The following is a 17,160-nucleotide window of genomic DNA, read 5'->3' as shown; positions in this document are numbered from 1 at the left end:
TTCTTGTCTCTGCTTAAATGGCTAAAGGGGTCACACATCATAACGTCCTAAAATTCCACACAAAATATCAACCGATACTGATGTTAGGTCTGAATTAATAGTGGCACAGGTGGGCAGCAGCTGATTGTTGTTTCCAGGCTCACTGGAATGTTCCAACTGTGGAAAAGCCAAACACTGAAAGAGAAAGGTAACAGAAGAATGTGCTCACTCCTTTCAGAAGATCTCTTAGTTTTCAGTTTTCCTTTGTACGTTTTAAGACCCTCATTACTTTCTCTTCTGTAATGTGGACTCTTTCAAGTCATTACTATTTATTTTCCCATATTCACAATAGGAGGACTGTGTGGTGTTGAGAAATGATGAGTTAATATGACAGACAAAATAGAATAATATACAGATCAGTCAGCGATATGTAGGGGAGGAACATGACTCATAAGCAATGCCAGACCACTGGGGCAAGTTTACCCAACATATCTAGCAAGAAATTATCGAACTGTTCATTTTGCTGCCTGCCTGGTTTTAATTTCCAATGAGGTTCCACTTAAAATGAGCTTTCTTTAGAAACAGGAAGACATTCGGTTGCAATCACTTATAAACCAGTTACTGAAGGGTGAATTTCAAAACACCACTACAACAACAACTTCCTTGAAATCAGCGGTGGGGGAGCTCATGCACGTGCTGGTGAATGTGGTGTAAGCTAAACGTGCACACAGAATGGCTTGTGGTTGATTGGGAGTAAGAACGTTGTTATATAGCACTTGAATGCTATAAAATACATCAAAGTGGGGTTTGTTATTCAGCAATGTTAAAAACCAACCCACTTTTTAAAATTCCTTCAAGGGATCTGGGCAGCACTAGCAAGGCCAACCCCAATAACTGATTTCAGAGAGAGCCAACCACATTACTGGGGTGTCTGGAGTCATGTATAGGCTGGACTGGGCAGACTTCCCTCCCTGAAAGACAGCAATGAACCAAATGGATCTTTACAATACTCAATGGTAATTTCTTGGACACCATTGTTGAGACTGTCTTTATATTTATTGACTGGATTTAAATTCCACCAATTACTATGGTAGGATTTGAACCGATATTCCTAGAGTACTAGCTGAACTCTCTGGTTACCAGTCCAGTGACATTGCCACAACACCACCATGATCAAAAGTATTATCAAATAGGGAAGTTCTAATTAGATTCCTAATGGTGGAAGGGTGAGGATGAGGAGGTCGGCAGGTTGAAGGAAGGAATTCTAATCAGTAGAACTTAATCATAGGTCTAGGCACAATTGAAGGCACTGCTAACAACAGTGAAATGATTAAAATAGGAACTGTACTGAAGGTCAGAATTAATTGAATGCAGAGATCTTGGAGGAGGATAGAGGAGATTCAGAGGAGCAAACCCAGCATGTGATTAAAAAAGAATGAGGATTGAATGCAGAACGCTATCTCTCCCTCCAGAATGAAATCTGATGTTCCGTCAGAACAGGAGACTGAGTCTGACTCCCATTCCAGATGGAAGCAATGATGAAAGCTCTGATCTGTGGGAGAAGGAAGGGAACTGAAGCCACATTGGCGCAGTCTGGGTTTTTGGAAGTACTCTCAATCCTCCCTGCCCCACAAAAGTGGTGGAATGGTCAGCTTTTGGCTTCCATTCTGGCTGGACCTGGCCTCTGACGCTAAACAGGATGTGGCTGGTGCCCAGAGACTTAAAGTGTTCCAACATCCATGTGATAGGACGCTGGTTTAATCTGATCATACCACTCACAGGGCTGCACTGAACGCTGTCTATTGGGATCTCGAGGGAAACACAACCAAGGCCACATTGGCAGGGAAGTAGGGGGAGTAGGTTTTTGTCCATCATTTCCCCTTGGCTACTACCTTACCTCTGCCCGATGGGAAATCTGAAAATCCACCTCTGTCCATTTACTAACAAATCATCCAAATTAGATTTAGTTCAGCTCAATTGTGTCCAAATTAAACAGGAAGCATCCATGGAAAGGACATTAAAGGGTCTTCAGAATTACTTAAAAGTATATTCAAAGGATGCTAATAGCCCTGCTTTCCCTGACATGATTACTGTAAGAAATGGAGTCAATATCTTACATATGCTAATGTAATTAGTCTGATTTAACCACTTCTTAAAAATGTTGGCAGCTTATCTTGTCAAAATTCTGAAACAATTGCAACATCTATTCAAGAAATTTGGGCTGGCGATGCACCTTCAACCCTGAGTATGTAGAGACCATCTCATTTTAAATAGTTTGAAGTAACACTAGCTATTATTGAATATTTTGACATTGAAAATTCTGTGATGTGTTAAACTGTTAATCCTGGACAAACGGGCTCTGCTGCATATTAACATAGAAACAAAGGTATTTCTCTGCTGTCTGACATTCCCATTGGTCTATCCCTGTTATCCCTTTGTAAAACTCTGACAATTGTTGCTGAGCCCAATCTGTAATCTTTTCTTGTGGAGTGAGTCCACTGCTCCACTTAGTTTGCTTGCTTCCCTGTAGTATCATTTGTAGGAAATTGTCAGTGCCAAATAATTTTCCTTTTATGTTGCTCATACTTGTCCCGTAGATCAGAAGGCAGCATTTAAATGCACAGGATGTAGACAGCCTTTGTACACAGACAGCATTTGCTTCACCAATTATGGCCATTATCAGGCTTACATGCCTGGCCACCACACAGTTTTGATGTAGACATAGTTCTGGTGGTGTAGTCAGCGTGCCAAACAACATAATTTGCCTTTTTATTCCATCAGCAATAAGCCAAGAAAAGTGGCTCAGGTCCTTGAGGGGACAGAATCCTAAAAATCAATCGAAGATGATGAGCACTGAAGTTTCTCATGATGCAATGTGACACAGCATTAGAATGTGGACCCTGGTGCATCTCATCTGAACTTGTGAACATTTTCTCTGAGAGCTGTGTGCATTGACAGAGAATCCCACATTGAGCATTCTGTTGAGTGCCTTTGTAATGCTCTTCCCACCCTATAGAATAGGATGTGCAACACAGATGAGGCTGTTCAGCCCATCTAGTCTAAACCAGCTCCTTTAATGAGGAATTCACTTTGTCTTACCATCCCCACTCCCCATCATTTTTTCCCCTTTCTTTTCTCCAAGTATTTTTCCAACTTTATTTTGAACACTGTTTGTTTTTCAGTATCCACCACAGTGTGGGATCCTAACCACTCTTTGTGTCCATATTTTTCTTTCCCGTGTCGCCTCAGGTTTTACTTTGTAACTGAAGTTAAGTCGGACTGTGTGATTAGCGATCCTTCAGCCAATGAAAGCATTTACTATTTACAGACATAACAATGGGGGGGGGGGTGTTGGTGGGGCAAACGTTTGCCATTCAGCCCATCAGGTCTGCTCTGCTATTCAGTGCCATCACTGGTGTATCTGCCATCCCACCTACCCCCGTGAATATTTTAGCCACTTCCTTTACAAGAAGCTAGCAACCTCCATCTTGAAAAATATTCAAGGGCTCTGCTTTCATATTTTCAGGAAGAGTTCCAAATATTCATGGGTCTTTGGGAAAAAAACATGTTCACATCCCGACTTTCGATGGGTGACTGCTGACTTAGACACACTGAGTCCCCATTCAAGATCCTCCCATAAAAGGGGCCGTCCTCTCCACACTCAAGACCCTCAGGATGTTAAATGTTTTAGTCCAAGTTGCCTGTTGCTCTTCAAACTTCCAACAGATGCAACTCTAGCAAATATCCTCTAAATTGTTTCCAATGCATTAACATAGTTCCATAAATAAGGTGACCTATACAGTACACAGAACTCCAGATATCATTAAACTAGTGCCTGTTTAACAGAAATATAACCTCACTACTTTTGTATTCAATTCCCCCAACAATACAAAACAGTGGTGCTGCCTCACAGCGCCAGAGACCCGGGTTTAATTCCAGCCGTGGGTGACTGTCTGTGTGGAGTTTGCACATTCTCCCTGTGTCTGTATGGGTTTTCTCTGGATGCTCTGGTTTCTTCCCACAGTCCAAAGACGTGCAGGTTAGGGTGGATTGGCCATGCTAAATTGCCGTAGTGTTCTGAGATGTGTAGGATAGGTGGGTTAGCCATGGGAAAAGTAGGGTTACAGGGATAAGGTGGGGAGTGGGGGGTGAGTCTAAGTGGGTTCCTCTTTGGAGTTGTTGGGCTGAATGGCCTGTTTCCACATAGTAAGGATTCTACGATTCTATGATTTTCTAATTATTTGCCATAAATAAGCTCTGCCGAAGGCTTGTACTGGAGTTGAAACATTAACTCTGTCTCTCTCTCTCTGCAGACCAACTGGGGTTTAGACCTTTACCTTCCTGCCTGCTCTTCCAAATCAGTTGCTGTCTCTTTCCAAGGTAGACAGACAGCAGGCTGGAAGAGCGCAGCAAGCCAGGCAGCTTCAGGAAGTGGAGAAGTCAACGTTTCGGTTGTAACCTCTTGGATGATTTCTCCACTTCCTAATGCTGCCTGCCTTGCTGTGTTCTTCCAGCCGTCTGTTTGTCTACCTTGGATTCCAGTGTTTTTTGGCTCTTTCCAATGTGGTAACAATGGGGAGAGGCAGCCTGGGGTACAAGGAGCTTCTCCACACTGATTCGGACTTCCTCACTTGCGGGGGTGAAATTGCATTGATCAGTTGCCACTTGAGAGAGGGTTGTTGCTGGCTGAGTCTGGTCTGCCTTGAGAACATGGGCCCCATGTGATAAGTGCCATAATCCTCGCCCACTCCCCTGGGCTATAAGAGGCCCAGAAATAATACAAGCGCAAGGGCAGACGATTTATCCTCCTGCCCTCGTTCGTGGATTATGAGCAACACTGACTCTAATTATAAAATTAAATCATGCTCAAGCACTAAATAGTAACAACTGTAAATATCAAATGAAAATAATTCTAAAAAGTGAGATTAAATCATAAGATACACATGCACAGAACAAGCAACACTTTAAATCTGTTTTTAACAGTATACTAAAATAGCAAGTACATCATTTTTCTATCAACATTAGTACATAATTTGTTAGGGAGCTCAAACCATCTGGTTTCAGATATGTAACAGGTACGCTCCTAACAGGGTTTCTGTCCCTGCAGCTTATTTCATATTACAACTCCGAACACTCTTGGCATTTTAACCAATGTTACTCAGTGTGGTATTGTTTGTAGTGATGTCTATTTATGGAAAGGATGTTCCATAAATAAACATTGTTAAGGAGTACAACTTGCGTTTGCCAAGATTATTCTCAATGGTAAGGGATCAATACCAAAGGAGATTAGATGAGAGATTTCTTTGAAAGATGGATGTAATTGTGAAACCTAAAGTGCCAAAGAACCAAAGGCATTTTTATTCATAGGTAAAAGGCAATTAGTTCTGTGCAGCATGAGAGGTACCACTGCACAAGCAAGAGGTAGGTGAAGTGATGGAGCTTCCATGATCTATAACAGACTGGTCTGGGGAATGAGCACTCCTGGCTTTATCCTGCACTACTCTGGTCATCTAGGTTACTGAGGTGACCCCTACTTCCAGCTATCGTCCTGCCATCTTGTACTAGTTATCAAATTGTTTCAAAATGCTCCCCCATTGACTTACTAGATAATGATGCTGTACATTGCGGAACTGAACTCAATTTAGGCTTCCAGATTAGCTGAACTCAGCCACAGGAGCGAGACATACCAAACTTGTTTTTTGTATTATTCAGCCGAGGACCAAGAGTAAAATACACTATAATTATATTAAGCATCAGCATGCAACAACTCGCACTGTAGAGTCTGTGCATGCAGATTGAGGACTGAGTCTATATCTGGAAATGACCAGCCTCCCTCTCAGTATCACGTCCCGGGTGTTATGGTGAAGCCGGCTGCTGATGCCTGTGCTCCAGCGTTGGCTAGCACCTTCAAAACAGAGAGGCAGGGCTGATCATTAAGGGGATAGATCGTGCTGCATTCCATTTGAATAAAAAAGCATTCTCTATTGTTTAGGGTAACCAAAAACCCACTTGGTTTATGTATTCTGTACAATCTTGAAAAGAAAACAGAAAGACCAAAGGGACATGAAAATAACCCTTGTGAGGAATATGTTTCAGTCGTGAAGAAACAAAAGCGGTGGAATAGCTCGGAGACATTTGCCTTGCTCGTACATAAGCAATGGATTGTTTCTGTTCAGTGCATGTTGCAATGTTGTGATGGCCTCACTGACTTACATTGACTTCTGATCTGGCAATACAGCAAATTCAAAATTTTCATTCTGTTATTAAAATACATTCATGTCACTCCTCCTTTCCTGTCTTTGTATCATCCTCCAGCCCAAGGCTTTAAAATATTCAGATCTCTCTAATTCTGACCTCTTAGTGCAGCACTGATTTGAATTGCCTTGAATTGCAATTTGAAGTCGGCCCTGAAACTCTCTCCAAGTGCCTGCTGCTCTGATTTCTATTCTCCTTTAAGTCATTCTTTCAAACTTGCATCTTTATCCAAGCTTTTATTAAACAACCTTGGAATCTCTTTATATAGCTCAGCTTCACATTTTGTCTGATTATGCTTTGTTTGAAACAACCGGAGATGTTTTGTGAGGTTAAAGGCATCATCTGAACACAAGTTCTCTTTTTACTGTAATCTTGGCTTCATTTCAGTGTACAAAGGGATAGAAAATGTTCTGACACGTCTTTTGTGAAGATGATACCCTTTCAAAAAGGACAATGTCTAAATTCTTCACTATCTTTATTTTGCAGGAGAAAGACTACGAATCTTCAAGGTTGAGAAGCAGATCACAAAAACCAGAACAAAACGAAAAAAAAATTAGAGACTGTGGTTACTAGTCATAAAAATGCAAAGTTGTCTGTTGCAGAAGTGCAACATATACAACAGTAGAACAGTATTGCGTTTAAAAATGATTCCCTTTGCAATCACTTCAGCAATTTTTGTTCAAAGATAGTACAGGTGGTGTATTCTAAGCTGAAGCATGATGCGTTTTACTACAAACACATTAATCTTTTTTTAGATAACTAGACTAAAACTAAAGTGATTAGAAGTGCATAGGAGGCTAATTAGAGCTTGTTTTTCATTAGAATTAATGGCAATAGTGGAAGAAGACTGCAATAAACCATTTTTCTTAAGAGACTGATTTGTACTAACATAATCGATTTGACAATGAAGTACTTAGTGTGTGCTCTATACTGATGCTGTTGTGATTTTTGTGATCTCTAGTTCACAGGAAATAGTGGAAAAGCTGATTAGTCACTGAAGCCAACAAGCAGGAATCTTGCTATAGTTTGATAACAAGTTTAAAATTAGGAGCAGAAATTCAACCATGAAACATTATGTCATTAGTAAGAGAGTACATGATCATTCAAGGAGCTGATTGAAATCATTACAAGAAATAATAGCCTCCTCCTAATTAACTGTTCGCCAAAAAGATACTTCTGTTGCCAAAGTGATCTTTCCCGAGCAGATTTTTTATTTAAAAAAAAGCAATAATGAAAGGTTTTTTTTAGAAAACTGAATAAAGAAATAATGGTGTTTTAGTTTAAAGAAAAGTTATTTCCTCGATGTTATGAGTGTACGTGATTCTTCATATGACAGCCGTTTGCCTTGTAGCCATGTCTCAGTGTGTAATAGTCGTGTTGTGGGTCAGAGCAGGAATTAGTTCAAGTTCCACTCCTGGACTTGCACATGGACATCGAGGTTAACACTTCAATGGGGGAAGTGGTCGCTCCGCTGGGGGTGCTGGCTTTCAGTCTTGATATTAAACCAGGTCCTGCCTGTCCTTGCTGGTAGACTTAAGAAATCAAAGCACTTTCTCCAAGAAGTCCACGGAAATCACCGCTGCTGTTCTAGCAAAATGGCCTCCCTCAATGAACATCAGGCATCAGGACATGATCACATTGCTGCCTATGGGAGGTTGTTGTGTGCAAATTGGTTGTCATGTTTCCAACAGTACAATAGTGAATACATTTCAGTTACTTCAATTAAGTTATGCTGTAGTCATGAAAGACACTATATATTAGTAAAAGTTTATTTTCTTCCTATCTGAAGCTATCACACCAATTGCTGTGCTATCGCTATAAATTTTCCCGTTTCTACAACAGAGTATCTTCTATCGCTACACATACAAAGAAAACTACTTAAGTATCTGCACACAATAGATCTCCTCATAGAGTGCTCACTGACCTAAAAGGTAAGTAAAACACAAGATAACCCCTCACACTGACACAAGGTCCAATATGCTCTTAACAAGAGTAATATCAGATGCAAAAGATGAACTCTCTTTCTCTCTCCAGAAGCTAAGTTGACCTTTACTCCAGAAAGTTGACCTCCAGAAGCTAAGCTTTACTCAGCAATTTCTGGTTTTATTTCAGATTTGCTACATTTGTAGTGTTTTGCTTTCATCCCAATAAATGGAAGTCAGGTAAAAAGAATGAGCAGTTCCCTTGCATTTAGCTCAGATTATAATTTTTAAATCATTCCTTCGAAGTTTGTTCCTTTGCTACTTTCCAGAGTCCCTGTTCACTCTCCTCTCCTTGTTTCCCTTTTGCCTTTTTCCTCCCTTGCTCCAGTTTACTTTCTTTCATACTTCACACACTCCTTCGTTTGTACCACCTCAGTGGATCTGCTGTTGCCTGGCAAAGTTGTTACACTTTCATTTATGTTCTGATGTTTCTGCACTTAGCAAAGGAAGTGTGGGACATTCAACAATTCTGGTAAATGGGCTGCTCATCATCATACACTTTCACAGCAAGTGCTGGAGTCAAGCAGCACCTGCAGTAAGAGAAATAAAGTTAACATTTTGACTCCAATACCCAGGTCTTCAGAATTTGCTGGAAGATTAAAGCAGAAATTCTGCTGCTGAGGCTTATCAGACTTTACAAGTTATCTCTGTTTCTCTCTCGACAGATCCTGCCAGACCTGCTGAGTTTCTGTTTATTTCAGATTTCCATAATTTGCAGTATTTTGCTTTTAAGTAAGGCATACAACCAATTGATTTTGACACCCAGATGCATGCACTCTCTTACCCTGACAGGTGAAGGGAAGCTAGGGTTACAACAGGCCAGTTGTAGAGTATTTGCTGTTTCGGGGATCAGGGTCCACTGAAAAGCAGTCAACAATGAACACCATGTGATGCAGCACTTAATTTATGTAGTGATCAGCACTTTATATAGAACACAGGGATAGCTTCTGAAAAGATTGCGTTACAAATCCAATCTTCCAGGATAGATAATGTTATGTTATTCTCTTAGACGTAGATGTAACAATAACACACAAGAAATAGTACATAAATAACTGTGGCTTTCTTATTTGAAGATTAGACTATAAACAAATAATCCTCTCTTGGGAGGCTGTGAAACACATGTCTGAGGTTGACCACTGCTACTTCCACTGACTCAAAGCCAAGGGACTAACATGCCACATCCTGTCTTCAGGCGTTAGTAATGGACAATAGGTTAAGGTGTACTCCCTTAAAAGTACATATCATCATATTACAACATTCTCCATTTTTCTAACTACAGATTTACCCATACTGAATCAGACTATTTACATTTCTTTGTAACTGAATGTAATTTAACAACAAGCAATAAATGTACATGCCTCTGAATGTTACCAGCATTTATCTGAACTATTTAATCTCCGTTATGGTGGTTGCTAGAGGCTGTGGTACATTTTTGAAATGCCAGGTAGGAATATTTTGTCCACAGTGAGATTAGGTGTGCAGTTATACCTATTCATGTCACATTGTGTCCTGTAGCCCATTGACCAGTAGAGCTAGGTGATCTTCTCACCACTGTAAGCATTGCATTTCCAATGGTGGTCCTTGTGGGTCTGTGGTCCTCATCACTGTCTTGGCAATATGCCCATGATTGGTGTCAAAGGACAGAGCCCTGCATGCTGGCACACAAATGATCATTGGACCCTTGGTGTCCACAATTTGGGGTGATTGTGGTGAGTTTATTCAGAGGCACTCAAATTTAATGAATTCCAGGGATAGAAGCCCTAAGTCATAGCAGTCAGTGGGTTTGCTGTCAGCTTATCAAATGATTTCTTGCCATTTGTGTGGATGCATACATGTCGGTGTGCAAAGTGGACAGTATTGCGTGTACAAGTTTTCAATATATCGACAGATTGTGCCAACTTGCACAACAATGGGCATGTAACCAGGTACTGTGTAATTCTTTGACTCGAGGACAATAGCAAAAGCTTCTGCTGGGGCCACTATGCTAAAATGTTGTTTTATTTTCATTCTTGACAAGTGTGCCAACATTTATTGCTCATTGTTAATTGCCCAGAGGGCAGGTAAGAGTCAACCACCTTGCTGTGGGTCTGGAGTTTCATGTAGGCAAGACTGGGTAAGGATGGCACTTTCCTTCCCTAAAGGGCATGAATGAACCAGTTGGAATTTTCCAACAGTCAATAGTGGTTGCACAGTTGTCATGAGGTTAGCTTTTAATTAGTTTTTTTTAAAATTGAATTCTAATTGCCATAGTGGGATTCAAACACTTTCCCTCAAACATAAGTATGGAACTCTGCATCACAAGACCAGTGACATTAACACTATAGTCCCACCTCCTCAGGCTGAATGGCAGTTCACTTGGTGCCTCAGTGATCATGTTCATTCTTTTGATCTAATTCTGTAGCTTTTGTGAATCTTGTCTTCCCACTGTTTGATGCGTCTGGAATGGCTGTTTCTCCCTGAGTCTTGAATGTGCCTCCCCATGGTGTCGAACCTTTTGTGTTTGTTTACTGCACAGCAGCTTTCAATGTTTTCTGTTGCCAGGTGCCCTGCCCACATTGTAGAATCTGGGTCTTTTCTGTGATGAAACCGTACCACCTGCATTGCTTACTCGGCTTGCCTGCACTGGCTATCATGCCAATACTGAACAAATTCAGGTTTTAAGTTTGCTCAGTGAGCTGGCAGGTTTATTTTCAGATGTTTCGTCACCATACTTGGTCACATCAATGACCCTCTGGTGAAACTTTGCCAGAGGCTCCCTGATGATGTTACCTAGCATGGTGACAAAACGTCTGAAAACAGACCTGCCATCTCAGTGAGCAAACTTATGACCTGAACCTCAACCTGAGCTATGAATCTTCTCAAAAATCACAGTGAACAAATTAGTCATTACATGTGGATTCTGTCTACTCATTAATATGGCTTTGTACTTGTATCGGCTTTGTGGTAGCATTCTCACAGTGTGACGTTTGAGTTGGTCCAAGATGTTTTTTTGAACACCTCCACTGGGATAAATAGTATTTTGTCAATTAGTTTTGCTGCCACAAATTTGCAATCACACCCTTTCCCTCTGAATCTACCTACAAATTGGTCAATGTTGTCTTCCATTTGCTGTTTAAAGGACATGAATTCTGGATGGCGTCTTCTGAAGTTGAGTACCACTTATAACTGATCTTCAATTGTTGACCAGACCTGATGACGTTAGCCTATGGAGGCCTTAGTTACCCCAATCATTTTAAATTTTAGTGGCTTCTGTACCTGGTTTAGAATAATTGTGCATCTTAAAACACAGCTTGATGTTTTGGGTGAACTATAGCCTGCCAATTGGATAGTGGAAATTCTGGGCTAATTTTTGCACAATTTTTAATGCGATTTGGACCTTTTAACACTTATTCAAGCTACTTGCTATTCACTGAGTTTTGTTTTGCAATATCGTTAGTGGCCACTGCTTTAGGTGGACATAGGTTCCTGCTTAACCGCAATGGTAGTGCTGTTGAGCTCTTTCTTGCTTTTTTTTAGGCTTTAAACTCATCCTATGAAATTGAACTTTTGAAGAAAAAAAGGACTGCAGACTACAAAAAGGAAAGCAAGAAAATTTACTGACTTCTTACAGTTGATACAAGCTATTGCAAGTGGCATGGTGGCTCAGTGGTTAGCACTGCTGCCTCACAGTACCAGGTTCAATTCCAGCCTTGGATGACTGTCAGTGTGAAGTCTGCACATTCTCCCTATGTCTGTGTGGGTTTCCTCTGGGTGCTCCTATTTCCTCCCACAGTCCAAAGGGCCTGTTTCCACACTATAGGGAATCTAATCTAATTACTGAATTGATTTTTCTCCTCAGGTCTGTTTGCATTATTCAGCTTTAGCAATCAGAAATTATCTTGTCTGTACAGTTTTGCTTAAGTTATTCCAGAATCTGCTATTTAATTTCTGTCCCTGTTTGAAAAAAAAATCCATAAGCAGAGTTTTACTTCATAAGATCTCTGAAATTTGTACATGTACGTTATTACTGGGCTCCGCTGTCAGCTGCAAAGAGGTATAATCCCAGAATGAAAATGCGGTGTGTGGTGTCTCTTTCATTACACACAGTGAGTCTCGATGTATGCTTTACTTTCACGTCAGCTCTTTCATAGGGTGTGAAGAGATGCAGCTTGCATTCTGTTCAGTTAGATCTTCAGAATCATATTGCAAGAATGGATAGTGTGCTTAAAAATCAAATATCCTCACACACGTCACGATGCCATCACTATACATTCTTCTCTCAGGTGCAAGAGTAACTAATCACACACAGGTTAGTGATACAACAATGCAAGTTCTTTCATTCAAAGATATGGCTATTTCCTGATAACGTTAATAAGGAGACAATAAGGCACATGCCTGAATCCTCCACTTCTACTTCCAATTAATATTTCATGGGTTTAATAATTTGCACCTTTTCTCAAGGTGGTAGTCAAAGAGTTATACAGTAAGGAAACAGACCCTTCAGTCTGACCCATCCATGCTGACCAGATATCTTAAATTAATCTAGTCCCATTTGCCAGCACTTGGCTCAAATCCCTCTAAACCCTTCTTATTCATAAACCCATTCAGATACCTTTTAAATGTTGTGATTGTACCAGCCTGTACCACTTTCATTGACAACTTGTTCCATACATGCGCCACCGTGTGTGTGAAAACATTGGCCTTCAGATCTTTTGAAATCTTTCTCCTCTCACCGTAAACCTATGCCCTCTAGTTTTGGACTCCACTACCCTTGGAGAAATACCTTGGCAAGTCACCCTAGCTGTGCCCTTCATGATTTTATAAACCTCAAGAAGGTCACCCCTCAGCCAACAATGCTTCAGGGAAAAAGGTCCCATCCTATTCAGCTTGTCCCTATAACTCCAACCCTCCAACCCTGGCAACATCATGTAAATCATTTCTGCACTCTTTCAATTTTAACAAAATCCTTCCTATAGCAGGGAGACCAGAATTGAATGCAGTATTCCAAAAGTGGCCTCTCCACTAATTTTGGTGTCAAAACTTACTAACCATACATCCCATATCCACATCCAAATCATTTATATAAAAGCAAAAAGCAATGGACCCAGTACTGATCCTTGCAGCACACCACTGGTTACAAGCCTCCAGTTTGAAAAACAATCCTCCAGCACCACCCTCTCTCCCACCTTCAAGCCAATTTTGTATCCAATGGGCTAGCTCCCTCTGTATTCTGTGTGATCTAATCTTGCTAACCAATCTACCATGCAGAACCTGGTTAAAATAATTGACAGTAGTTTATGATTCCCACCACCTCCGCCAATGCACCCAATCTCCTTCAAGCTTATTTCATCTAATTGCAACTGTGTGTGTGTGTGTGTGTGTGTGTGTGTGTGTGTGTGTGTATACACGTACTGGAGCGTCGGCTAAGTCATACTTATTTGTCATCAAGGAGGCTATGGCAATGTCAAGATTGTTCACTGAGATCAGTCCTATTTATTTCACCATGGGGTTGTGAAATTGTTTGTGCAACTGCATAATGCAACAGACGTGATGTCAGGCAAGATTTTCATTTATCTCTGAAATATAATATGGTGTCCCCCTGTAATAAATTTAAATGTTGGGATTTATAATGAGAAAGATGAAGAACTGTTATGATGTTTGTCTGCTGTAAAAATCCAGACTATAATTCCCAGAAAATGCAAACAAGGTCCTGATTGTTTGAACGGTAATGGAACATACACAGGAGAATTGGAATGTTTTGGTGGGGGAACAAGAATAAATGAGAGTCCTGGCTGAGTATGAGGGGCAGATATAGAGACAGCGAGATGGAGACACAGAGAACACACGAGTCCTGCTTGGGTGGCTGTTGGTAATGAGGCAAGAGCTAAAGGCAGAGCTGGATTCATAAAAAAAGAACAAGGATAAGGTGCCTTGTTGCAGACAACAGCAAGTAAAATCTTTTTGGAGAGGAAACAGTAATGCTGTTGTACAACACACAAGAACACACGTACACGCAAACACAAAAGCATTTACATCTGAGGTAAGGAGCAAGTGGCACGACAGATAGACAGGAAATCTTATTGTATACAGGACATGTTTTGTCAAGAAAATAAGAAGAATGGTTGCCAGATTTGCAATCTTGGATCATCAACTGCTTGCAGACTCAACTGTATGGTTGATATCAGGGGAGAGTTACTGACCAATCATTGATTTATTTAATGCTCTCTTAATCAAAGCCAGTGTAATACCTGGATTGTCTTTTTGCTCAAAAACACGGTATCAGAGTGATTTTGGAAATCTCTATAGTACATCCATTTACTTATTTCTGGCAAGCTTCAAGTAATGCAGACATTTAAAATGGGGTCAAACTCTTTGGAGATTGAAGGGAAGCCTCAGAATTGGAATTATTGCAAATACTAAACATGTAATAGCACCTCCAAAATCACAGACACTGCCTTTAATTTAGCAAAGTTTCAAACAGAAGGCATGATTCCAGATTGAGTGGTTGGCTTGTGTTCGTGGAGGAGACCTTGCGATGCTGTGAATGAATGTGATTTTAAACAAAGCAACTTTTTAATGACATGCAAGAACAGAGTTGTTTTTTTCCATTATCCCAACAAAGTACACAAAGTTTAAAGAATGGCAATCAGGGTTCTTGTATTTATGTATGTTGTCAATAATAAGCTGATGAATTTCAAGTGGAAATTAGAAAGAAGTACAAGGAAATGGTTAGAATGGGCATTGATTATATTGAACACTTACACAGCAGCTACTTAAATAAATATAAATTCCTCATTCTTTCTTTTCATCCTTGTATTCCCTTGATTGTTTCTTAATACTGCCTAGATTCTGGAGCAAGACCAATTATGACACAAATTTCCAAAGTATTTGCTAATTTCATAGTTAAGTTTAGGTATATTCCATTGTAATGAATATGATGTATAATTAACTGAACATAATAAACAAATAAAATGAATTCTCCTGATAAACATTCCAGTAATTTACATAGAAGGTTTTTATCCCCTTCAAGGAGTACATCAGACTGGTATGGTGTTTGTCACGTTTAATTCAGTTACAACCCCAGGAACTCAGGGTCATTTATTCAGATGTGGAGGTGCCGGTATTGGACTGGGGTGAAAAAAGTCAAAAGTCACACGACACCAGGTTATAGTCTAACAAGTTTATTCAAAATCACAAGCTTTTGGAGCGCTACTGTGAACCTGATGAAGGAGCAGCGCTCTGAGAGCCTGTGATTTTGAACAAATCTGTTGGACTATAACCTGGTGTCATGTGACTTCAGACTCAATTATTAAGGACTAGACCTCTCTTGCTTAACATTTGTGACATCAGTGGCCTCTTCTTTCTAAAACTGCAAATAGTTTAGTGAGCTGTTAGGGTTTTATGACAAAAAGAAAACTTGCAAAAAATTGCAAATGCCTGAAACTGCAAACATTGCCACACTGAGTGAGGTTTCATGGCAAATGCATTGCTACACATACATACTGTATGGTTTCATTCAGTCAGTGTTTAAATCTGAACTTTCCATTTCTTGTGGTAAATAGGAAATAAATAGCACAAATAAAAGTTAACATCACATAATTAATTTGTATGAAGATATGTCTAGTTATGTTTATTTTTGGTTACTTTTCTGACAAAACTTCCTTTTGTATTAATTTGTCACTGTATAATATTAACTTCAGTTGTATGAGAAGATCTTCAGCTGGAATGTATGTTTGTTGTATTATAAATTGTTTCTTCTGCGTATCAAAGCATAGTTTAGAAGTGTCCAGCAAATAAGCATTTATTATGCTATTAAATTAATTATTTAAGAAAGCACTTTGCAATGTTATTCATTGTTCCTTTTATTTAACCGTCAGATCCTAACTGTGCCTTCAATAAAAACAGATGTTATATCTTTCGTGCCTCAGGCACTTTCGTTATCTGGCAAATATCTAACAGCTACAGCATAAACAATGTTTTGAAAAAAGTAGTTACTTTTTCACAATATTTTAGTAACAACAATAACTTATATTTGTGTAGCACCTTTAAGGAAATGTCACAAGGCATTTCACAATAATGGTGTAAACCCAAGTACAATACCAATCTACACAAAGTGATATTATATAAAAGCCAAAAGAACTGCAGATGCTGTAAATTGGGAACAAAAACAGAAGTTGCTGGAAAAGCTCAGTAGGTCTGGCAGCAACTGTGAAGAGAAATCAGAGTTCATGTTTCAGGTTCTGAGAAAGGTTACCAAACCAGAAATGTGATTTCTCTTCACAGATGGTGCCTCACCTGCTGAGCTTTTCCAGCAACTTCTGTTTTTATTGTTATTGATAAGGTGGTATTAGGTTCGATGGCCAAATGCTTCATTAGCGATAAGCTTTAAGAAATGTTTTGGAAGAAGAATGATTTGGAGATGCTGGTGTTGGAGTGAGGTGTACAAAGTTAAAAAATTATTCAACACCAGGTTATAATCCAACAGATTTATTTGGAAGCACTAGCTTTCAGAACCACCTGACGAAGGAGCAGCGCTCCGAAAGCTAGTGCTTCCAAATAAATCTGTTGGACTATAACCTGGTGTTGTGATTTTTAACTTTGAAAGAAGAAAACCCCTTTAATAAGATTTGAAATGTTTGCTTTTAAGAGGTTTGCCATCATTTACAAAGCAACATACTTAATTGGGATCCCATTCGCATTCGATATCCAACATTCATTTTCTTTGCCACTGAGTGGTGATAATAGCAGCCATGCATGCTATGTATAAGATGCACTGTAGTGACCTATCTAAATCCTTCAACAGAATCTTTCCAATGCATGTCCTATACAATCTAGAAGACACAAGTTCCCCTCTAAGCTGACTTGTAGCTACATCACTGTTCCTTCCCTGTCAGTGATCGCTGGAATTTCAAATTCAAATTGCTGGAGCTCCATTTGTGTGGGTTTACCAAACAAACACTGGTGC

The 17,160-nt window shown here is 39.9% G+C and overlaps 1 protein-coding gene across 3 annotated transcripts in view; it reads left to right on the top strand.

Annotated features, from left to right (window-relative positions):
* luzp2 (leucine zipper protein 2) overlaps positions 1-7,932 on the top strand; it is a 383,970-nt gene extending 376,038 nt beyond the window's left edge. For 2 of the 3 annotated variants that reach the window (XM_060838606.1, XM_060838604.1), the window contains one exon: positions 6,721-7,932. In XM_060838606.1, coding sequence (XP_060694589.1) covers positions 6,721-6,807 — 87 coding nt within the window. In that variant the 3' untranslated portion in view covers positions 6,808-7,932. The remainder of the gene's footprint in view (positions 1-6,720) is intronic. The other variant, XM_060838605.1, reaches the window with a different exon arrangement.
* The last annotated feature ends 9,228 nt before the right edge of the window (positions 7,933-17,160 follow it).

The sequence above is a fragment of the Hemiscyllium ocellatum genome, chromosome 18 (assembly GCF_020745735.1).
Source record: "Hemiscyllium ocellatum isolate sHemOce1 chromosome 18, sHemOce1.pat.X.cur, whole genome shotgun sequence".
Lineage (NCBI taxonomy): Eukaryota > Metazoa > Chordata > Chondrichthyes > Orectolobiformes > Hemiscylliidae > Hemiscyllium > Hemiscyllium ocellatum.
The sequence above is the reverse complement of the archived record's forward strand: the minus strand, read 5'-3'. Positions and strand labels throughout refer to the sequence as shown.